The sequence below is a fragment of the Mangifera indica genome, chromosome 18 (genome assembly GCF_011075055.1).
Source record: "Mangifera indica cultivar Alphonso chromosome 18, CATAS_Mindica_2.1, whole genome shotgun sequence".
In the NCBI taxonomy this organism is placed as follows: Eukaryota; Viridiplantae; Streptophyta; class Magnoliopsida; order Sapindales; family Anacardiaceae; genus Mangifera; species Mangifera indica.
In genome coordinates, this window is record NC_058154.1 from 8,909,070 (window position 1) to 8,934,856 (window position 25,787).

Sequence of the window (25,787 nt, forward strand, 5' to 3'; positions counted from 1 at the left end):
TCAATAAAGTTTAATTACTCTCTTTCGCTATACCAGTTTGTTACGAAATTCTTGGAATTATTAGTTGCTATACTATTTGTTTTTCATTACTTAATTCCTCAAACTTTTCAAACAAATACTCAAGACTTTGGTAAGTTTTTAAAACTCTTATATATTTTGTCTATTTGTTCTTAACCTCAATTATATATAATGTCTAAAACAGTCTATTGCTTTTGACTTATGCGAGATTAAGCAGACAAGACCAAATCAAACATTATCATCAACACAAGCAATGAAATATGAGATACCTTCTCAAACTTTACATTCATAGGAAAACATATACCGAATTATATAAATTGCAAAGGAAGTTAAGTTTTTATAGTTTTGTCAAATGGTTTTCTAGTAGTTTTTTTAACTAGGCAATGCACACATATGGGTAGTTTTATTTATATGAAAATTCCTAATAAACTTTTATTGGCCAATTTATTCAATCCATCTTGGCCAAACATGCCCTAATTTAGCATGTCATATATTTGCATTCATATATATACATATAGGAGAAGCAAATAATGAAAAACTAACATTATCATAATAAAGGGTGGAAAACACCATATAACCATTCAACCAACAAAACAAATCCATAGAAATCAATTTTATTGCATTTTGACAAAACACCCAGAGGAATTCAAATTATATCCTAATTAAAGAAAAACAAGTACTTTAACCAAGATTCATCAAATATTTGGAGTATATTAGATTTCATATAGGTAAAGGATTCAACCACCTTACAAAACTCATTTGCATGTGTCTATTCCTCTTTTTACAGCTTTTTTGGTATTGCCTACATACATATAATTCACCTTCTTCGAAATTCGATAGAAATCCACTAAAGATCTTCTATGATAAGCTACTTGGTCAATGGCTTATGAGTCTATAATCCACGTAGGATAATACTCAGTAAATCTCATAGTACTAGAAAATAAAGTTTCGTCATTTTATATAGAATGAGACAATCATTTTTAGCTCTATTTATTCACTAGCAAAATAACTTTCATTACTTCTATTGCAATAATTCATCTTATTTTTGTCTTTTCTTCAAGTACTTTTGCCACTCTCCCATTTCAAATCCTTATTCATAATCTTTGAGTATTATACGACCTCCTTCCCTTACTTGGATTTAGACTTACTTTTGAAACTTGACTTTATAACGTATGCATGAGTACTAGGTCTAGCTACCTTAAAGGCATTTGTCCTCTAATTCTATATGGATAGAACTACTAACAAAAGTTCTTATATTTTTATTATGGGTCATATGCACCTTCATACGCTCTCACTTTTAGGAAAATATCACTCTATTAAATGAACCTTTTGTTCATTTTTTCAGGTTGCACCTAGCTGACTTTAGTTCTATTATCATATTTGACATTTAATCAAATTTAACAATCAATTGCCTTTATTTGGAGATTACAGTTCCTCCAAACCTTTCAATCAAAATCATACTTATGGCATATGTAATTGAGTATTATTGGTACTCATATACGAAAGCGTTATTCATGGAACAAGTTAAGATATCGCACGAAGTGAGTCTTGCTTCTTACATGCGTGATATGCATCCATATTATGTTTGTGTAAGGCACCATTTGGGTTTATATCCCTCATCAATCATGACTCTATCTTAACTTGATTTACAACCTCTAAGGGTTTTTGCTTATCTAGGATATTCTGCATTTTAAATGTCATATGCTAGAATTATCCCTATTTAACATCATTCTCATTCCAATAAGTCATAATGTCCTAGGATATTATGGTTAACTAGATCACAAAGACATATATTAGACACAACTTAATCAATGCAACCAAAATACACATCAATTATTGCAATTACACATTAAAATTTAAAATATTTTACAAAAGACACATAATCATAAGTTTACTATATTCCCAATCATCTTCTATGACACAAATGTTTGACATTTTAAAAATTTAATCTAATTGTGCCAATATTAATTCTGAATGAGGATTTTACTAAATTATATCAATCTCAGAATTTCTATATTTAATAAGATATATGATACAACAAATTCATCATTTATTATGACTATGACCATTTCATCAACCTGTATTGATTTCAAAGTCATTTTATCCATGATAAAGTCTCTATGAAAGTTGCGGTAAGTCAATCACCTCGTATTTCATTAATTTGAGAATAACATCAAAGAAGTGGATTTTATCTAATACATTACTAAGTATCGCTCTTTAGTAAGTTGTAATGTATCCGCTCAATCCTAAAAAGTTTTGAATTCTTATCTCAAACAAGATCATTAATTATGGGGCTAATAGTCATACATGAATATGATTAGACTATGTATTATTTCTTTTCCAATTAAGAAAGTGCAATAGATTATATATAGTCTAAACATGTGCCTAATCACATCATATACACAATGTGATAAACCTTAGTCAATAAACTTGTATGAATTAGAAACATGTATTTCGAAACGTCAATATGTGTTTTTGGGAGTCAAAATAAGGTATTACATGTCTTTGCTTGTTGTAGAACCCATGGAACACATTCCATATGCAAATCTGAGCTCTACACAACTTTCACACCATAAATAGTTTTTACGCACCTAAACAGGTCAGAAAATGTTGTTCACAAGCCATCATAAGCCAAAATAGGGTCTTATGCGCCTTCATTCATCGAGCCGTCATTGCACATGCTTCTATGCACCAAAACAGAGCCTACAACACATTTGTGCATCGAGATTGAGCCACATGTGTTGCCACAAATCGGAAGTTGATTCTCATGTGCATCCATATGCTTAAATGTGTCGATCAATAGTGATGGTTAACCTTTGATCGTTGATCAGTCAACCGACCCAAATGGACATTGATCGATTCAGTTAACCTAATTGGCTATGTGGGTTGACTTGTTGATTGACGATTTGACTAACCCATTGACCAATGGGTCGGACAATTGGGTTTCCCAACCTGAATTTTATGCGCCTAACTTTTGGGTAGTTTAATTGGTTATCTTTCCACCATTTTTCAATGACGAGACCATGATGCTTTTGTAGCCCACTAGTCGGACATTCTTCTTACACCAACGACGACTTCCAATGTCGCCAGATTCCAATGATACGACGACTTGAAGAACACATCATGGGTCATGGTTTTTGGCTTGATTTTCATTGATGTTAATTCGACTTGATTTCAATTTCAATGCATCCAATACAATTCCAAGCAACCATCCAACATGTTTCTCGTCACCAATTTTATGCAACTTTGGTCGAATTTAATTCATGCACAAAACGAATTTTAATAAAAAAATTTAGATTATGATTGCACAGAATATATGATTTAATTCACAGAATATATGATATATTCGTAACCTATGCTCTAATACTAATGTTGGAAATAATTAAACATGCCAAATTGAATTCTATAAATTATAGTAAACATAAATTTGTATACTTGGTTTCAAGTTTGCTACAAAGCCCATTTGAATATGGAGCGAAGTATTGATGTGAGTCATTTTCACGACCCCATTTGCCCACGTATTACATTCCTTTTGGGAGACTTGATGTCTATGTAATTTTTGGCTTTGTGTGTGGCAAAGAAGAGAAAAAACTCTTCTGTAAAACATTGCATTCTACTTGATTTGGAGCAGTTTGGATATTTAAATAGATGTTGAACTATCAATAACTCCCTTACACCAATTACCCTTGGTAGTTAAAGCAAAGCGGATTAGATTGACCGGTCATGGATGGACCTAAACACAATAGATAGGGTTGAATATAGAGGCAGAATATGATTGTTGTATTGATCTAATTCCAATTGAATATCCATGGATGTACAACAACAATTCAGAAGATGAATGGTAGGTATTCCACAACGGCACAGCTAAGGGCGACTATTACTGGGTAAAAATTCGTGATGGAGAAGAATGAGAGGGGGAACGAGAACGGAAGAAACAAAAAAAAAAAAGGTGGAGAACAGAAAACAAATTAATCATACTGGGATAATCTAGTAATTTTACTTGTCGGGAGTTAAAATAATGCATTTGTCGTTTATGGCTCTGGATGTTGGGTGGGACAGTGTGATTTATCCATTTAAGGGGTGAAAAAGTGTTCTTGAACCAAACTTTGGGTGGAACAATGAAATTGCTCCTATATGCATAAAAGCCGCTATATAGAACATAAATCATTTATAATTTTCAGTCTCTCTCTCAGTTTCTTCCCTAAAGATGGATATTGCTATACTGTCATCTATCATTTTCTCCTTTGCTTTTGCTACCATTTTAGCATGCCTTTGGATGGTGCTGGATCGGATTTGGTTCAAGCCAAAGAAGCTAGAGATGATGCTTAGAAAGCAAGGTTTCTCCGGCAACCCCTACAGACTTGTTTATGGAGACACTAAGGAGATGTTCATGATGACAAAACAAGCGAAAACCAAACCCATCAACCTCTCCGATGATATTGCACCTCGAGTCCTGCCATTCTTCCATCATATTATCAAGAAATACGGTTTGCCTAATGCCCCACTTGAAAATGATCCTTGTTGAATTAGTTTGCCTTTTTTTATTTTTTTGGGCCTGGCTACCATAGCTTAAATTGAAGGTTTTGTGATTTGCTTTGCTGGTTTATCTTTTCTTCCTCTTCAGCCTTTAACGTCCCATGACAAAATAGATTTTCTGATTTTTGGCTTTGGTTTGCTACAATAGTCATCATATGCAATTAATCTGATTAAGTAATTAATTAATTAACTATTATTGTTAAAAGTAATATTATGTGTATAATTTTATACACAAACAATAATATATTATTATATTATTAGATAATTAAAAATTAATTATAAAATAACACTCAATCACATGATAATATGTCGTTATTTATATATATGGTTTTGTTGTATCGTTAATAGTGTTATTTCATAAAATGATATGACTATTTATATAAACTTTTAATTATATAATTGAGTATATCATCGTCATATAATTAAATAATTTTAAATTAAAAATAAAATAATATTTAATTATATAATAATATTTTATATATATATATATATATCAAATTATTTATTAAAAAATATATACATATATTATATTACATATAAACATAGAGAAAAGTATTTTAAAGTAAGTTGAACTTTTCTAGAGTCGTGAGAGTTTATCTTTCTTGTAATAGTATTGCCGGCCACATTAATATTTTGAACTTTGTAATCATAAGACAATGTTGCTTGACTTCGGGATTATATATAAATGATACGCACAAAGATTTAACATTGATAAGGGTGATCATTGTCATTACTTGGTTGTCACGACACTTAATCTCATCCATAATTTAACCTTCTTTTTTATGCAAGTTAAACATACACGAAGGAAAATTCTAGGGCCTCCGATTTATGCAAGATAATGACATAGTAGTATAAGCCTCAATTGTTCTTTTAGTAATTTTGACTTTAACAAAGGTTAATTGTCCTACGCCATATTATTTTATTAAATAGTTCTATATAAAATCATGAATATAAATTGATATAATTTTATTCAATTATTGTCTCATTCTTTATCCGCTTTAATCAAGCTAACCTTTGTATACACAGTCCCTATTTTTCACTGGATGATATATCATTTTTGCATTTATAAACATTTACATAGAACTATAATTACATAATTAAATTTATCAGCGATTACTAGATATATACTTGCCATGGGAGCCGAAATTCTCTGCTTAATCGATTCTATTCTATAATTTTTATATTTATTTTATGAGTTTTAACAACTAATTTGTAAGGGAAATCTTGTCTAAATATAATTTTATATTTCAGGGAAAAATTCAATGACATGGCAAGGTCCAACTCCAGCCATAAGCGTCACGGACCCCAAATTGATAAGAGAAATCTTATCCAAATATGAAACTTTTCAGAAACCCAAGACCACCCAAATTTCTAAGTTGGTAGTGACAGGGATGTTGACGTACGAAGGTGAACAATGGGTTAAAGTCAGAAGGATTGCCAATCCAGCTTTCCATCTTGACAAGTTGAAGGTCTCATTCTCTCCACTAAAAATCATAAATAATATTGAGGATATATATATATATATATACACACACACATCTGGACATATTACTGAATTCACATCATTCTATGGTTCACATATTATTCGGGATAAGAAATTTGATATATTTGACATGTCTTTTTTTTTCCCCCTTTCTTTATAGGAAATGATACCTAAATTTTATTTGTGTTGCAACGACATGATAAGGAAATGGAAAATCTCAACATTGAATGAAGACTCCTATGAATTAGACGTGTGGCCTCACATTAAAGATTTAGCAAGAGATGTAATTTCTCGGACAGCATTTGGTAGTAGTTATGAAGATGGGAGAAAAATATTTGAACTTATAAGTGAACAACTTGATCTTTTATTTGAAGTTTTCCACTTAAGTCTCATTCCAGGCTGGAGGTAATCTGAATCAACTTAGTGTAACACTATCATTGAGCAATGTTATATATACATGCTTTTAAATACACAAATGAATATATACATAATCTGTCATCATGAAATTGAATGTTACTTTATTTTTAATTTAAAACCACTAAATCATTTAATAACATATATCAAATATGTACTCATTTATATACTCAAAGTGGATATATATAACTTTATTGTTATATTGTTTCAGAAATTGGGTTTGAAAAAAATTGAAATAGTAATTTGTTTTTAAAAAAGAATAAGAGTGAAAACGCTTGAGAAGAGCATTTTCTTGTTTTCAAAATTCTGCAGACTGAAAATCATTTTACCTAGCTCCACTTTCATTTTAATATTGCATTCGTAACAGTTCACATTTTCATAAAACTCTTGTAGTTATTACATAAATTGTTTATTAATTATTTGCAGGTTTTTGCCCACAAAAGCAAATAGAAAACTAAAAAGTAATTATAATGAAATGCGAGAGTTGATCAAAGGCATCATAAAGAAAAGAGAAGAGGCCCTGATAGTTGGTGAAGCAAGTAGTGATGATCTATTGGGTTTATTAGTGGGATCAAATCACAAAGAAATTCAAGAGCATGGGAACAAAGAAAGTGGAATGAGTCTTGAAGAGGTGATTGAGGAGTGCAAACTTTTCTATCTCGCTGGCCAGGAGACTACTGCAACTTTGTTTGTATGGACAATGATTTTGTTATGCATGCATCAAAATTGGCAGGAGCGCGCAAGAGAAGAGGTTTTACAAGTTTTTGGGAATAAAGAACCACGATTTGATGAGCTGAACCAATTGAAAGAAGTAAGTAAATATATGTATTAATTCGTGAGTGATACCCAAATGATGCGTTATCATATAATTGAGAGTTTTTTTATCTTTAATTTAAAATCACTCAATAATATGATCATGCATCATCTAGTTATTCAATAAGATACTCAAAACTAAGTATACATAGTTTTAATATTATACAAAATAATTCCTTGCATTTTTTGTTTTTTATAGTTGCACAAAATTCTTCAAGAGGCTCTAAGGCTATATCCACCAGCAGCTCAGATTGATAGAGCTACTACTACAGAGTGCAAATTAGGAGAAACCATTATACCACCTGGAGTTATACTTTCAGTACCGATAATTTTGGTTCATCATGATGAAGAATATTGGGGAGATGATGTAAAAGAGTTCAACCCAGATAGATTTTCTCAAGGAGTGTCAAAGGCATCAAAGAATGATCAGGTCTCATTCTTTCCATTTGGTTGGGGTCCAAGAATATGTATAGGACAAAATTTTGCATTGCTAGAAGCAAAACTAGCTTTAGCAATGATTCTACAAAACTTCTCTTTTCAACTTTCTCCAACCTATGTCCATGCGCCCGTTCGTGCCCCAACTATAAAACCACAGTATGGTGCTCCAATGATTTTACACAAAATTTAGTCTTTTATTTAATAACTAGCTTTGATACAATTTACGAACTAAATTTTACTTAATAATATGTATTTTATGTATGCACATCAAAGTTGGTAAAAACATGAAATAAAATAAGTTTGATCTTCAATTTTATCTTGTTAGGCTAAGCACTTCACCTTCTAATCTTGAAAGTTAGTTTGTTTCCAAATTGTTTCAAAACACAAATAAAAAATTCATATACAAGCTCATGGAAATGTCTTGAAAGAGAAAAAGCCCATTTGTCTTATCTAGGAAGCTTCATATTTTTAAGGAAAGTGCTCTAAAGTCAGTTATCTAATTGATGTATTTGCATTATATATAGGTTGTTCGTATTTTTTTATATTATGTTTATATTAATAAATTTAGTACAATACAGGGGTGTATATTGAATAGACATATTTACTAAACTTGTTAAAAGGATTTTATATAGATAGTAATTTTAATTTCTATGAAACACATCCCTTAACAAATGGTGGCACATGTGATCCTTCAACTTATGATCATTAGATTGTCTTGTAAATTGATTGGTATAGTTTGAAACTAGTTTAATGTAGTCTTCGAGATATGATTGTCAAAATAGTGGTGATTGACTATATTAGAATATGTATGAAGGCTACAGTAAATCAATTAAGGATTCATCATTCTCGGCTATAGTAGTAGATATCTCATAAACCTTTTAATAGATGTTAACAACCATTTAAATTTATGGCTATAATAGGATAGGGTTGTCACTAAGTCCAATGCTATTTAATCATTTCTGTAGAATCAGATAATACAAATTTAGGATAACCCAAAATAGACACAGCCTTTGTGCTTTACCCATAATGAGTTGTTGGTTGATAAAAGGACCGAATTGCATATTAATCGTATCATTAACAAGTTCTTATCTATTGTTGACACTTTTTCACTTAGGTAGTCATGATATCTCACTAGAGACAATCTTGGTTTATGTGAAGATGGTTGATGGATTCTAGATTCTTCATGAATTTGCTTATTGGCAACATGACGAAGAGCCTATTCATCACATACAAAAAGGGTTGATCATAGTATCTAAAAACTCTATGTTGTATAGGGTGAGTCACATCCAAATTATGAGATGACAGTTTTGAGCTCTATAAAATTGTTTCACGTAATTGAGATGTTGTCTCACTTGGGGGACCAAGTTGTTATAACCTAAAAATAGAGGGGCTAGAGTAAGATCAATGAGAGTTAACCCCAGTGGATAGGATAATTTAAATTTTGGATAAGTTTAGGGTCATTGGAAAGAATGTTCTAGTTATTGAAATGATCATTTCTTATCCATAGTTTACCTTATCTACAAGCAATAATCATGCATTTATTGTTCATTATTATAGACAATAATAGTGTTAGTGGAACGATTGTTCTGTACTTCTACAATAATCGTTGTAATGAGTTGATATATAGCATACCTAATTGTATTGTTACTAGAATGAATGTTTTGTTTCTTGCAAAGATCGTTCCATTATGTATATATAAACATATGATATTGTGACCTATAAGGGTTTTTCAAACCATATACACTCACTCAATACATCACTTACTATCTAAGGTGTTCTAGCAAACTCCTTAAGCATCTCTTACTAGATTTTGTGCATCTCATTTGGATTAGCTTGACACGATCCTAACTTTGCTTGGAAAGCGAAAGACTCATCCGTTTGCAAATGAAGTGAAAAAGGCTCCAAACATAAATAAGTGTTTCATAAACACCCTATAGATGGTAATGCATATCATATCCAATAATTTGATCTTGTGTTAGTTTGTTGATAAATGTTTATTGTCTAACATTTATAAAAATTACTCTTAGACTACATATGTAACATTTTGAGTTCATAAATGTTTTCAAGAGTGGTATGTTAGGAACAACCATTCCATCACAACTAATCGGGCCATCATCAAAGCAATGTGATGTTACTCATGGCCAACACTTTCTTTGGAATTTTGTTGAAGTATGGAATTTTGATCTGACTATTCTAGAAATGGAACATTTGTTATGCGGTTAATTTGCAACCCAATTTCACATTGACATGTGGTAAAAACTAAATTGTAATATTCGAGACCTTTAAAGGTTAATTACAATTCTATAAAATTATAAAGTAGAAAATGTAATTTTAACTAAAGAGAATATAGGAAAGATCATTTTCATTCCTCTTATTTTAAAATTAGATATTAGAAAGATATTTACACAAAATCATGCAATGGCTAGTTGTATAATTCTAATTGTAAGAAAATATAGTTAAGGAGAGAATAAAACATAAAATTAGGGAGAGTTAATGAAAGATAATTAAGGAGAGAATAAAGCTAATTAATACTAAAGAATCTCCTTAATTTATTACTCTAATCTTGGCCATTGACTTGAGTTATTCATTCCTTTTCACTGTTTCTCAAGTTGGAGGAAATGGTTACTTGTACTCCTAGCTTATCACGAAAATGTTGAAATGGTAGCTTGGGCAATGGTTTAGTTAAAAACAATCAATTATATGGTGACTTGATGAAACATATCTAGTAATAAGTGATCCCATAACAACTTTCTCATGCACAATGTGATAGTCTATCCTAATGTGTTTTATTCTTGCAAGGAACACAGGTTGTGTTGTCATATGTAAATGCACTCATGTTGTCACAAAATAATTGTGGTGCTTGAGTGAGTTGAATTCCAATATCTTTGAAAAGAAAAGCTATCTATGTGATCTTTATTGTTGTAATTGTCATAGCTCTATAGTCCACCTCTGCACTTGATCTTAAGATGGTTGGTTGTTTCTTTGATGACCATGAAATGCAGTTTGCTCCTAAGTATACACAATACCATGTTGTGCTTCTTCTTGTTGTAGGATCTCCTACCCAATCTACATCACAAAAAGCATATAATTTAAGTGGAGTTTGAGATATAAATTTAATATCATAGTGTATCATTTCCTTGAGGTATCGTAATATCCTTTTAACATCTCACATGTCCCCTTCATTTGGTTCTTGTAGTTTCTAACAGCTTGCACAATCTCTAGTCGAGTATAGGTTAAATATTGTAGTGCACCAACTAGACTCCTATATTCTTAAGTGTTTACTTTTTTTAAGTGTTTACTTTTTTTAAGTCTTTAGACATTGATAGAATTTTAAGTGTCATTGGACTGTTGAAATGTGAACATTCTACCATATGAGCACAATTTAAGAGGTCTCTTATATATTTTTCTTATGACATCATGATTCCTCCTTAAAAATATTTAATTTCAATTCTAAGAAAATGATAAAACCGCTCCAAGTCCTTTAGTGCAAACTCTTGACCAAGTTTTTTGATTAATTCTTCCATAAGAATTTCATTATTTCCTAAAATCATAATATCATCAATATAAACTAATATTAGCACAATATAATTTCTTTTTCGCAATATAAATAAAAATGAATTTGATTTATTACAAATGAAACCAATATGTAATAAAAATTGGGATAAGTGATCAAACCATGTGCTGGGTGTTTGTTTAAGCCCATAATGCGATTTATGTAATTTGCATATGAAATGAGAGAGTTTAGAATTTTCAAACCCAGGAGGTTACTCTATGTAGGCATCTTCTTTAAGACGTACGTGTAGGAATGCATTCTTGACCTCAAGTTGTTGCATCTTCCACTTTGATGAAACTACAGTGGCTAAGACTAATAAAATTGTTGTGGCTTTTATTATTGGACTAAATGTTTCTTTATAGTTTACTCTTTTAACTTGGGTGTATCCTTGTGCTACAAGTCTAGCCTTGAATCGTTCCACTATCCATCTTCTTTTAACTTTGTTTTGAAGACCCATTTTGATCCTATGACATTTGTCTTGGTTGGTCGAGAACTAATGTCCATGTTTGGTTCTCATGTAATGCCTTGAGTCCTTCTTTCATTGCTTCATGCCAATGAGGGATAGTCAATGCCAGCTTGAATTTTTAGGCTCTCTAATATTGCTACTATAGACTTGAGTACTCCTTTGAACCCTCCTTGATCTCTATATCTTTGAATTTTAGCAGAAAGTTTTGGATCTAGTTGTGGATTTTGTTTTAACCTTCTTCTGGTGAATCTTTGATTGTCTACTTGTTCATTTTCTTCTAAATTTGTTCCACAAGAGAAGGCAATGAGTTAGTTGTTATATGTTCGTTTAAAATATGACTACTTAATTCATTTTCAGATAATATTAGTGGTTCTCTATTTTCTTCAACAACTTCAATTTCTATATTTGGCAAATTATTTTCTTTTGTAACCTCTTTTATTTCTTTTGATATGTGGTCTTCATGTAGTTTTAATCTTTTATCTATGATATTATTCTGATTTTCACATGAGTCATCCATACGATCCTCATAAGTAATGGACTTTTATGATCTTGTATTGACAACAAACACTCTATTTTCCGTTTTAGGAATTGCACTCTTGTCAAAGGTGTTCTTCTTCCCCTATGCCTCTTGTTCTAGAAAAGATGTTAATTCTAACGTTTCCTGTGACATGGAATTAGAGTTAGGTGCACAAGGAAACATGTTTTCATCAAAAACAACATACCTAGATATATAAATCTTATTTGATTTAGGATCAAGACATCTATATATTTTATGTATAGGACTATAATCAAAAACAAAAATGCAAGGATATGCCTGCTTGGCAAATTTATTCTTCCCATGATCCTTAAGACAAGGAAAACACCTATAACCAAAAACTCTCAAGAAACTATAATCAGGTGTTCTTTTAAATAATTTTGAAAATGATGTTTCCATTTTACGAGTAATGGAGTGAAGCCTATTTATTAAGTATACAACTGTTAGAAAAGCATCTACCCAAAATTTTAGAGGCAGATTAGCTTGAAAGAGGAGTAAGACTAGTTTCTATGATATGTCTATATTTTCTTTTAGCTATTTCCGTTTTGTTCCAGTGTACAAGGACAAAAGAATTAATGGTGAATCCCACAACTATTAAGATGTTTTTCAAATTCTAAAGAGGAAAACTCTCTGCCACCATCATTTCAAAAAATTTTAATTTTTCTTTCAAAATAATCTTTTACTTGGTTTTTAAATTTGTTAAAATATTCAAAAAAAAAATCTGATTTTCTTTTAAATGGAAAAACCCAAGAATAACAAGTGCAATCATATATTAAAATAACGTAATACTTAAAATCTTAACATGAAGATATAACGGTCGATCTCATAAATCACAGTGGATTTTTATCTAAAGGAAAATTGAAATTTGATTTGTCAAGCTAAAAGGATGTCTCTGGTCTTTTCCAACTAAAAATATCAAAAAAGTGTTTGTTGTGCAAATGCTTTAAAAACTTGGAATCGGGGTGTCCCATTCTTTGATGTCATATATCTAGGGAAGCTTTATTTTGTGTAACAGCGAAAACTTGGTCTCTAGCTTCCTCAGTAGCATATAAACCTTCATTTCTGTATCCTTTAGCTATTGTCTTTTGTAGCTGATTTTTAATCATGAAATTGTTAGAAAAGAATTCTATGGAACAAGAATTATCAACAGTAAGTTGTCCAACAGAAATGAGATTCTTTTTAATTTCTAGAGCTATCAAAACATTATTTAATTTTAAATCTCCACTTTTAGTTTTGATTTTACCTTCACCTACATGTGAATTTCTAACCCCTCACTATTTCCAACATATATGGTTTTATTTCCTTCATAAGGCTCAATGGTTGTGATCGTACCTGGATCATTGAGCATTTGTGTAACAGCACCTAAATCTTCATAAAGAGTGCGATCAATGGAGTCTTTGATGTTTATGGCTACTAAGGCTTTAGGAATATCTTCAGGTTGAAAGGAGTGATCAAACTGATTCCAACACTCAAGGGCAGAATGATTAGGCTTTCCACATATCTGACAATTCAATTTTGAATCTTTATAAGATTGTTGGTTGTTATTCCTCCAATTTGATGATTCTCCAACTTGCCCTCTTTGGTTCGGTGCCTCATGTCTAACTATTGGAGTGAAACCCTTTCCTCTAGAGTTAAAGCGTCCTCTGCGACCTCTTTGTCCAATAGAGGCTTGCTCATGGTTATAATATTTGAGCTTTCTTTAGAAGCTTTAATCTGTTCATGTGATCGTAATGCTACAATAAATTGATGGTAAGTAGGGTACGGTGGTTTGCTTAACATGGCAGTTCGAAAATCCTTATATTTGGGTCCGAGTCCTCTAGCCAAATGAAATACTTTTGTTACCTCATCAATGGGTTTCTTGACTGTAGTTAGACTATCACATATCCCTTTGATTTTTTAAGATATTCATAAGAGATAAGTTCCTTCTTTGAATAGTCATCAAATTTTCAGTTAGAGCAATTTCTTTTTCCTTTGTAATAGGAAGAAGTTGATTATCTAATGAATTCCATACTTGGAATCCCGTGTCCACTTCATCTAACATTACCAACACTTCTTCGGTTATGATTCCTAATAACTATGAGGTTAATAGGCCATCATTGTTGAGTCATATGTGGTATTGAGGATTACTTATCTGCTTGCCATCATCACCTACATCGTACTTTTTAGGCTTGCTATCTTCGGTTAAGTGATGCGTTAAACCAAGACTTCGAACCAAAGGTAGCACTTGGGATCGTCATAGCAAGAAATTATCAGTGTCTAATTTGATGGAGATGAAACTAGTGCACTGGTGGAAAAATTGGATGCTCAAAGTTATTTTTAGAGTTGGCCATGAGAATTTCTCTCTCTTGTATTCTCTTGTTAGGTTTTGATACCATAAGGAGAATATAGAAAATATAATTTTCTATCCCTCTTATTTTAAAATTAGATATTACAAGGATACTTATACAAAATCATACAATGACTAGTTGTATAATTCTATCGGTAAGAAAATATAATTGAGAGAATAAAGCATAAAATTATAGACAGTTAATAAAAGATAATTAAGAAGAGAATAAAGGATGAAAATAGGGAGAGAATAAAGCTAATTAATACTAAAGAACCTTCTTAATTTATGACTCTAATCTTGGCCATTAACTTGAGTTATTCATTCATTTTCATTAACAAATTGGTAAATGATTAAAATTTTAATTAATTTTAATCGTTTGTATTTTATATGTCAAATATGCATGGTGCCTAGTACCTGAGTCTCAAACCTATGTAAAATTTTCCAATAGGACATGTATGATTCTCCTTTCTCTATTATTCTAGATGTACATTCTATTCTTATCATACTCTCTACAAATATAATTCAATATTTCAAATTTTATTGATAAAAAATTAAAATATGAATTTTATTATCATGTAAGTCAAAGAATTGTAATATACTTGAAAATAGAGTGGAAGAAATAGAGAATTCTTAAAGTCTTAAAGATTTGAATAAAAAGATCTTAGGTTAATCTATCAACCCTTTTAAGTTCGAGCGACTTATTTTTAATTTGGTCATGTACTGACACATTCATTTTCCTTCGTAGAGTGCTTGCTAGATTTAATTAATTGCAAATTAAATCACTAAAGTATGCAAGATTAAAAATCGGCAAGACTAGTTGTTTAACGAATGCCTCAATATAATACTAAGTTAAAAAAAATCCCTTCAGTCAATATGGGATTGATTAAACTCATGTTTGTTGGAACTTTGTCAAAGAAAAGGGTATACTCCCATAATAGTGATGTGTCCAACTTATTACACCCAAATTATAATAGAAACCAGCCAAAACATAACCAAATGAGCAAGATTCTAACAAAAAATTACCCAAACAGCAACAAAAATATTACTCAAAAACAATAAAGAACATAACTCACAGGTTTGCCAGAAGCCGGGAAGCCAAGCTAGGAATTCAAATCGCCAGCGAGATAGATCATCAAAGATATGAGAGCTTGAATATCAAGTCGTTGGGGAGATGGATCGTTAGAGATTTGAGAGTGTTTGTTCGTCGCAAGAGAAAACCCTAAAAGATATAACGCATGACTCGTTTGTTGGAGATATGAAAGTGTCCGTTCTTGGCCGAAAAAGAGTAACGTGATTGTTTGTGGCCGGAAGATGAGAAGGAACCCACTAATGCACCCGTCGGTCATTGGAAAATAAGGGAGCGATTGAAAAGAAAGGAAAATCAGCTGAAAAACAATAACAATACCGAAAAAGGGAGAATTGGTGAGGACAATGCTAGAATAGGGAGAACTGTTGAGCAGAAAACCAGGAAGGCCCATGTTTATGGTTGGAAACTGAGATAATAATGCCAGAACTAATCAGAGGAGTCAGGAAGAGTCTCTTCCATTGTGTGGAGGTGAAATGAAAGTTCTCAAATCTAAGAGGTGGTTATTCCAACGGAGAAAAATATGACAACCCTACTTTTAAGGGTAAATAAATTGTTTTTTTTAACTTATGGGGTGCAAACGGATGTTAATGCTCTGATAGCATGCAAAACAATTGAATGGAATACTTTTTTTGTATACCATATATTGACAAATATGAATTTATACATAAGTAATACCATATACAAGAAAAACAAATAACTACATAATAGAAAAAAAAAATACAAAATACAACCCCTGATGTTCCTATTTTCAAACGAACTTTTGATTTGTTTTGACCACTAATAAAAATATTGCCTTAAGAAAAAACCAAAAAATTAATAGAAAAACTTAAAATTTTCAAAACACAACTCTTAAAATTCTGAAAAAAAGAAAGTAAAATTCTACTTAATTATTTTTAAAATTTTTATAAAGAAAAAATAGAAGAATTTATTTTAAAAAATGAAAATATACCATTTAAAAAATCAATTAAACTTATAAAAATTTATATTTTTAATTGTTATAAAATTTTATTTTTAGATAAATTTATTAAAATTTTGATTTTTTTTTTTTTTTTTTCAAAATTTGATGTTTTGATATTGGTTTTAACCGAGACAAGAAAAAGTAAATAGATAATAGAAAACTTAAGAATTAACTTACCAATTCCAAAGACCACATGAGTAGTGACAAAATCTTGTATAACCAAATGTCAATTTGTTTACTACTACTCCAATTAAATTGAAATTACATTCTAAAGCAAACAAAGGCATAAGCATTATGATATCTTGATAAAAATTATCCTTCTAACCAATCAAAAACAAGTTTTCTGTTGACTTATCTAAATATATATGGCTGATATCAAAAGAAATCTTTGACACTGAAAGTTCAATAAGTAATAAAATTTTATATTTTTCGTTATTATTTTTTTTTTTTAAGAATACAATTATCTTGTTTTATTATTTAAAAAATGGTGACAGCAAAACAGCGGGCAAGATATAATATGATAGTAGCTATTAGAGTATGAAAGAATTGTATAAGTACTATGGATGTTTTGACATTAATATGGTGAAAATAGAGCAAAAGAGAAAGAATGGCATTAAGATTTTTACATGATTTGGCTTAATAATTAAAATGTCTACATCCACGATGTTTTCACTAGTCAGTAATATATTACAAGGATAATATCATGATCCTCCTCCTCTTTCCTTTCTCTTTCTTTTTTCTCTCTCTTTATATACAACTTATGGAGATAGACAAAATGGAAGAGAGGTATTTGATAATGATATTGAGCAGGGAACACCTAAAGGATAAAGTTACATGCATGATTGTGTTCAATGAAGTGTGGAAATTTGAATTTTGGAGAAATGTAGAGTACGCTTTACTTGATAACAATAAAAACAATGAAGTAAGTTTAATGACACAGAATAAAATAGTGGTTTAATTTGTATCATTCTTAATAGTTCATGTTCACATGCTTGAACCCTTGTCTTTGGAGAAGGGGTAGGAAAATTTTTGCAAAAAGCATTTGGCTCTAACAGTAGATGTTCTCCAAACTTGAAGGACTCCTAGTAATCCAAACAAATCATTGGAAAATGTAGAGGTCTACCCCTAGTAATGATTGCAGTTGGCCTATTTGAAATATCAATCCTCATGCTTGAAAGTGACAAATTTTTTATCAATCCACCATAACCTTTATGCATATATCGATATGGTCAATTAACACATTTCTAACAATCCTCAAAACATATTACGTTAGGTTATTATCAAACCATATTAATCTTTGTACAAGACAGTCTAGTGACTTCAAATCTAAGAATCACATGTATTTTCGTTCACTAAAAAGATATATTCTATAAATATTAGAACAACCATTCATATGAAATTCTCTTGGTGGGTTTGTTTATCAAAATCTATCTATAATATACATCTAAGTGTTATACTAAACTGTCAATAAACAACTTTGGCATGAGAAGTGTCACCATTTTTTATGGGTTCGTTCAACATTATGATGTTTTATCACTATTACCCGTACCCTTAGTCATGGTAATATCAGAACGATAAATTATTATGCACTAAGCCTCTCATCATAGTTCAACCATTTGTAAGACAATTATCTAAATTGTAGAACAATAAGAGATAATGAAATTGTCGTCTTATTAATTAAAACAATAATAATTATAATGAATTATATCAATGAAAATTGGCTCTAGGATACTACCCTAACCACAACTTATGCCGATGATGGCTCAATTGCCTCCAATTTTGCCAAAAATCGCAATAGGAAGGTAGTTGAACATAATGACTTTTCAATTTAAATTTCTTTTGGAAAACAATGTTATATTCAGAAACAAACTCACCAAACTGAAAATTCGAACTTTGAAATAATAAATCATCGATAATCAAACTTTGATTTCAGGGTTCAATTAGATAAATTAAGAATCTTAAATTAATTGTATAAATCCCCATTTTCCAAATAACCCTAATTTGAATCATTCCATTTTATCATCATATCATCAAATACTACGGTATGTGAACTTCCTTTCTTGAAACTTATAATTATTGGATTAAGAGTCTAAGAAGGCATTTGGTTTGATTAATATTTTATTATCAAAATTAAAAAAATTACCTTAAAAATAGTTTACTTATAAAATTGCTGGATATAAATTATTACTATATTTGATAAAATTTTAGTAGGTATAAGGAATTATTATGTTTGGTTAGAAGTAATAAAAGAATACTAGTATATTATTTTACTTAAATGTTTTTGAGCATAATTATTTTAAAAGTCTATTTTATATTACTTGTTATCAAGGTTTTAAAAACCGGATCAGACCAAAAACCGTTTTAAGGTATAGTTTAATCGAATCGATTAGACTGTTTTTATCAATTGGTTAAACTAGATTTTTAATTTTATGTGAAAACATGAAAATTTTTGGTCAAATTACATGTTTTTATACACTGAATTAAAATTTATACATATTTTTTAATTCAAACCTTACAGAACACATATTGAAATACTATTACAAATTAATTATACAATATAGTCATTATTGGAAATCATATCATATCACATCCTTGGAAATCTTACATTATCCTTGGAAATCATATCCCATATTATTAGAAATCATATCTCTAGAAATCATACATCACATTGATTAGCAGATTATTTTCTACCATTCAAAGCATAGATTTTTTTGTACAATTCATATTATGTTACCAAAGATAGATTAGTGCTTACAGTATATAAGTCATTACATGTAAAAATTGTATATACAAGTAATAGAAAACAATAATTCTTCTTCTTTACACTTCTTTCCTGAGCTTCTCTGGTTCGCTGTATTGAACCAACTCTGCTCTCTCAGATTTTGGCATGGTATTAGAGCAAGGTTCTGAATTGCTGTCCTTTTAAGCTTCTGTTCAGTTCCAACACAAGGTAGCCTCACTTGCGTCCTATTAACCTACACAAAAGAAAATCTGGATTAGACAGAGCCAATCAAAACAACATCTGTCAATCTTATATTGCCAGAATCCACTATTGAAACATCACAGATGCTAGCTTTTCGCCTGATTCCTACAAACAAAAATAAACCAAAGCCTGGAGATGTTCTTTATGCCTTGCCATCAGATGGACCAAAACTTATTTTGATAAAACAAACTTTAACTGGAGCCAAGAATTATGCATGATGGGCTAGAGATTTTAGAAGGGCACTTATCGCAAATGACAAGATTGGATTCGTTAACGGTATTGTGCCTATGTCGTCTGAACCTGACCTTGCCCGATTTTAGGTATAATGTAATACCCTTTTCCGAGCTTGGATTAGAAACTGTTTGACTAAGGAAATTGTAGCTGCTCTACCATCTACAGAAGATGCTAGCGAGTTATAGGGATTCATCAAAGATATGTATGGAGCTTTAGATCTTGTGAAGATCTATAGCATTCAACAAACCCTTGTCGAGATCCGAAAAGAAAATCAGAGTGTCACGAACTATTTCATTAGACTCTCCACTGTATGGAATGAGTTAGACGCCATCGAAGAGTCAATCGTTACACCATCAGACGTTCTCAGACAGATCCAATGCAAAAAGGAACATGAGAGGCTGACTCGATTCCTAATGGAGTTGAACAAAGGATTTGTCGTTTTCAGAACTCATATACTTACCTTTGTAGAGGCGTTATCACTACGATGAGCATATCATCTTGCTGTTCAAGATGAAAGTCAGAGGAACATTAGGCATGATGAAGAGAAGAGAGCTGCTACCCTCAATGTTTATCAAAGAAAGCAGGCAGCTGGAGAAGAAAAAAATGAATTAGGGCCATCTCAACTATTTAATTTATATGGTAGGATAAATGGATAGGATGAAGCCAAGTGATCCAACGACTCATATTTGCCCACAACACAAAATCAGATTGGAACCCAGACTTTTAACAATTTTCATCAAGCCCCAAACAGTTTCAATAATTACAATCAGCCCCTCAAACAAAGGGGAAAATTATATCGTGACTATTGCAAACGACATAATCACATCAAGGATACTTGCTGAAAGTTGCATTGTTATCCTAGATCTAACAAAACAAAAGCAGAAGGGCCCATAACAAATCAAGCTGCTTCAACCAGTCTATGACCTACAACAAGACTCTCATCTGAATAATATAATCAACTGATTCAATCTCAATCAGATACTAAAGGGCAATGGCATTCCCACTTCCTATGCAAGTACAATTTCATGCTTAAATACTTTTATTTCTCTAGATGTTTGGATAATAAATTCAAGGGCTAATGACTATATAATACGTTCCCTAGAATTTTGTACCAACACAAAATATTTGTTTCCTCCAACACCTGTTAAATTACCTAATGAGACTATAACTCAAGCTACACAAATAAGAGATGTCCAATTAGATAAACTCATACTAAAAAATGCCCTTTGTATACCTACATTTCGTTTCAACCTCATCTTAGTTTTCAAACTATGCGTAAATAACAAATGTGCAGTAACTTTTTTACCTACTATATGCACATTTCAAGACCATTCGACTGGCAATCTGATAGGCTTGGGTAAAGAACAATATGGGCTATACTACTGAACACCGAACCCTAAGACATTTCCTTTATTAAATAAAAATTGTATTACTTCTCCCTATTGTAATACAAATCAAATTAATAAAGTGTCATTCATTTCCCATCAAAGATTAGGGCATTCGAGTACTATTCCATATCCAAAGTGTCTCATTTGCCCCCTTGCTAAGCAAACTCGCACTACCTTTCCTATAAGCACCTCTACAACCACAAAACCATTCCAATTGACACACTTAGACATTTGGGGACCTTATAGTACATCTAATTATGATAGATCCAAATATTTTCTTACCGTAGTAGATGACTTCTCACGTGCCACGTGGTTATACCTCATGAACTCAAAAACCTAAACACATTCTTTTTTTCTAAAATTTGTATCCATGGTCCAAACTCAATTCCACACAAAAATTCAGCGAATTTGAATAGACAATGCAAAAGATTTTTTTAACCATACCACCACTACCTACCTTGACTCTTAAGGAATTCTTCATGAAAAGCTTCTACCCTTACACACCACAACAGAATAGTACTGTAGAACGAAAACATAGACATATATTGGAAATGGCTCGTGCCCTCAAACACCAATCTAAAATTCCACCGAAGTTCTGGGGAGATTGTGTGGTCATGGCAGCCTATCTGATCAATAGAATGCCAACTAAGGTTCTGGATGACAAAACACCTTATGAACTTCTCTTTGGCAAGAAACCAGCCATCAGGAACTTAAGAGTATTTGGGTGTCTCTGTGACTCCACCAAACTGCAGCAAGCAGACAAATTTGACACCCGAGCAACTCGTTGTGTATTCATGGGATATCCTCTACTACAAAAGGGATATCGCCTATATGATATGGCTGCAAACAAATTCTTCATCAGTAGAGATGTCATATTTCATGAAGATGTTATCCCTTTTGTTGATGAGATTAAGGACACGACATCTACTGGTTCACCTCCAATGACTCATACTGAATTCCTTGAACAAGAGTATGATGTAATCCCATCTTCTCATAACATTGGCGGTATATCAATAGGATCTAACTCTACACAAGGTGTTGATTCCCCTTCACTTATTCTGGATCCCACTTCATTATCCATGGATGTTCTAGTTACTTTTGATGATCCTATACAGGTTCCCTTGAGACGTTCATCACAAACCAAAAAACCTTCCATTTGGAGCATTGATTATGTTTGTGTTGTTTTATCTGAATCATATGTTATTTCTCAATATATCAATTATGACAGGTTATCTCTAGGGCACAGAGCTTGCATCAGTCACATCTTTGAACATCGTGAACCTAACTCATATTCTGAAACAGTTCAATTACCTCAGTGGCGTCAGATGATGGTAGAAGAACTAGAAGCTCTATACCTTAACAAAACCTGGGATTTAGTACCACGATCATCTCATAGGAAACCCATAGGTTACAAATGGGTCTTCAAGATAAAACATCAGACTGATGGTTCCATTGAACGATATAAAGCTCGATTGGAAGGGTTTACTCAGTAGAAAGGACTTGATTACCAAGAGACCTTTTTACCTGTCATTAAACATGTTACTATTCACACACTCCTTGCTATTGCAGCTTCTCATGACTGGTCTCTTCATCAGATGGATGTTCATAATACTTTCCTTTATAGGGACTTAGATGAAGAAATATATATGGAAGTTCCACCAAGAGTTCACAAATAGGGGGAGAATCTTGTATGTCATCTGTGAAAGTCCTTATATGGCCTAAAACATGCATCTTGACAATGGAACACCAAAATTACAGAGGAATTGATCAAGCTAGGTTTCAAACTGTTAAGACACGATTATGCCTTCTTCACAAGAAGACAAGGAAATTCATTCATATGTCTCGTGGTTTATGTGGATGATATCCTTATAACTGGGAATGATGTCATCACTATAGAGAAGCTAAAAACTCACCTCTATAAATCATTCAGGATAAAAGATTTAGGATCTCCAAAATATTTTCTGGGAATTGAAATTGCCCGATCTGTAGATGAAATCATCTTTAGCCAAAGGAAGTATGCCTTGGAATTAATAGCAGACACTGGATTATCTACTTGTAAACCAAATATCATCCTAGTTGAACAAAATATCAAACTCACCAGTCAAGAGTATGATCATAACAGCAAAACAGTAGAAGACCCACCACTACAGAATCATCTCAAATATCAACGACTAGTGGGATGACTGATCTATCTCACAATGACCAGATCAGACATTAGTTATGCGGTTCAGATTCTTGGTCAATTTATGCATGCACCAAAGCAGTCTCACATGGATACAGCTTTAAAGGTAATTAAATACCTGAAAGGATGTCCGGGTCTATGGTTATTATTCTCTCAAGATAAAAATCTGATAATAATGGCTTACTACGACTCAGACTGGGGTACATGTCCTATGATAAGGAAATCATTGACAGGCTTCTGTGTAAAACTTAGGGATTCACTTATCTCATGGAAGACAAAGAAGCAATCCACTGTCTCTCTCTCTTCAGTTGAAGCAGAATACCGGGCAATGACAAAAACTACTTGTAAAATAATATGGATTTGTGGTCTGTTAGAGGATCTAGGCGTGACAATCTCAGAACCGATTGGACTCTATTATGGCAACAAAGCAGCAAAGAATATCTCTATCAATCCAGTCGTTCATGAAAGAACTAAGCATATAGAGATCGACTTGTGAAATAATATGGATTTGTGGTCTGTTAGAGGATTTGGGCGTGACAATTTCAAAACCAATTGGACTCTATTGTGACAACAAAGCAGCAAAGGATATCTCTACCAATCTAGTCTTTCATGAAAGAACTAAGCATATAGAGATCGATTGTCACTTTGTGAGAGACAAGATATAAGAAGGATTCATAAAACCTTATCATATTCGAACCACAGAACAATTAGCTGATATATTCACCAAACCCTTGGGATCAAGACAACATTTTTACCTTTTAAACAAGCTTGCAGTTTATGACATCTACAAACCACAAGCTTGAGGGGGAGTATTAGAAATCATATCATATCACATCCCTGGAAATCCTACATTATCCCTGGAAATCATATCCCAGATTATTAGAAATCACATCCCTGAAAATCATACATCACATTGATTAGTAGATTATTTTCGACCATTAAAAGCACAACTTTTTTTGTACAATTCATATTATGTTACCAAAGATAGATTAGTGTTTACAGTATATAAGTCATTACATATAAAGATTGTATATACAAGTAATAGAAAACAATAATTCTTCTTCTTTACACTTCTTTTCTAAGTTTCTCTGGTTTGCTGTATTGAACCAACTCTACTCCCTCAGATTTTGACAGTCATTATTACAAAAATCAAACCACACATATATTAAAGAATATTATTAAATATTATATAAGATAACAATGCATATATTCAGGCAGTATTTCTAAATATTATATGTTAGCATCAAATATTATTAAATAATAAAAACGAAACTACCATATGTTTTTTTAAACACATTGAAAAAGGTAAATAATATTGCATTAAAAACAGTAAATAGTATTATTAAATAACATTGTTTAGAACCATGGTTGGGTAATCACAAATTTACTACGCTGCAATGAATTAAATAATAGTTTAAATTTATAATGCTTGGGAAGGTACATTAAGCAGACTGCATTGTGACAAGTTTTCTTTAAATATTAGTTGGCAGCTTAATATTAGTATAAATAATATTTGTTCACAGTGAAGCAAAGCCATGCTTGATGGAGAAGAAACGTCGGTCATAGCAGGCTTGAACCTGCGCAACCTCAGCAAACGGCCTCTTTCTTTAATTCGTCCACATCAGTCATTGTCAAACATCATTGGCAGTCGTCGCCAAATGTCGACAAACGTTGTCGCAGCTGCAACGGCACATTAAAAAACCAAATCAGTCTGAATCGTAACAGATTGTGAACGAAGACAAACCGCTGGTTCGTCTGCTATTCAAACCGAAATAATGCATAAAGTGGTTACTGTTAAAATAAAACCTATTTAAGTGACTAATTCAAGGTCCGGTTCAATTCTTTAATTTATATTTATTGTATTAATTAAAAATATGATTATTTTTATCAAAAATAATAATAATAAGAATATAATTATAATAAAATTAAAGTTATTTTAATAATTTTTTAATATAATAATCAAATTAATATTTATATTATTTATCATATTATTATTATTATTAATAAAAAATTATCATAATTTTTTATTTTAATAAATTAAATAAAATAATATAAATAATAAAAAATAAATTATCAAAAATAATATTTTATTTACTGAAAACTAAACAGCCGTAAGTTATTGTCACCTTACTGCATTAAATCTGCTTTTCCTAGGAAAGTGTTTTTCTCCAGCTGTAGAGCGGCGTTAATTTGCCTTTGTTAGTCAAATTTTAATAAATAAAATAAATGCATGTGACTTGACTTAGCGTAAGAAAAGTATGAAATACTTGTATAAGCGCTGATGTATGTGATGCCTGGTGACGTATGTGCTGATGGATTTTCGACATTCTGACCTAATATGACATTCATAGTGTATCACCATTTTTCACTTTA

At 31.5% G+C, this 25,787-nt stretch overlaps 2 protein-coding genes and 1 long non-coding RNA gene across 3 annotated transcripts; 2 read left to right on the plus strand and 1 right to left on the minus strand.

Annotated features, from left to right (window-relative positions):
* The first annotated feature begins 4,143 nt into the window (after positions 1-4,143).
* On the plus strand, positions 4,144-8,013 carry LOC123201450 (cytochrome P450 CYP72A219-like). Its single transcript, XM_044616962.1, has 5 exons — positions 4,144-4,505; positions 5,806-6,023; positions 6,198-6,442; positions 6,878-7,262; positions 7,464-8,013. Exons 1-5 carry the CDS (start codon positions 4,226-4,228, stop codon positions 7,890-7,892), a joined length of 1,557 nt encoding a protein of 518 aa, XP_044472897.1. The 5' UTR covers positions 4,144-4,225; the 3' UTR covers positions 7,893-8,013.
* Positions 8,014-13,005: 4,992 nt separating this feature from the next.
* Positions 13,006-16,283, minus strand: LOC123202387. The gene is made up of 2 exons (XR_006498953.1): positions 15,656-16,283; positions 13,006-13,347 (listed from the first exon to the last, which is right to left on the minus strand). It is a non-coding gene; the product is annotated as an uncharacterized LOC123202387 (long non-coding RNA).
* A 7,147-nt stretch (positions 16,284-23,430) lies between these two features.
* Positions 23,431-23,910, plus strand: LOC123201677 (uncharacterized mitochondrial protein AtMg00810-like). Its single transcript, XM_044617261.1, has one exon. The coding sequence runs from the start codon at positions 23,431-23,433 to the stop codon at positions 23,908-23,910; it is 480 nt and encodes a 159-aa protein (XP_044473196.1).
* The last annotated feature ends 1,877 nt before the right edge of the window (positions 23,911-25,787 follow it).

What these genes read in the sequence shown, in the direction of transcription:
- LOC123201450 (XM_044616962.1), top strand. Translation starts at nt 4,226, where the DNA reads ATGGATATTGCTATACTGTCATCTATCATTTTCTCCTTTGCTTTTGCT. An exon ending in TCCATCTTGACAAGTTGAAG is followed by an intron (nt 6,024 to 6,197) that starts GTCTCATTCTCT and finishes CTTTCTTTATAG; the next exon opens with GAAATGATACCTAAATTTTA. An exon ending in AGTCTCATTCCAGGCTGGAG is followed by an intron (nt 6,443 to 6,877) that starts GTAATCTGAATC and finishes AATTATTTGCAG; the next exon opens with GTTTTTGCCCACAAAAGCAA.
- LOC123201677 (XM_044617261.1), top strand. Translation starts at nt 23,431, where the DNA reads ATGACCAGATCAGACATTAGTTATGCGGTTCAGATTCTTGGTCAATTT.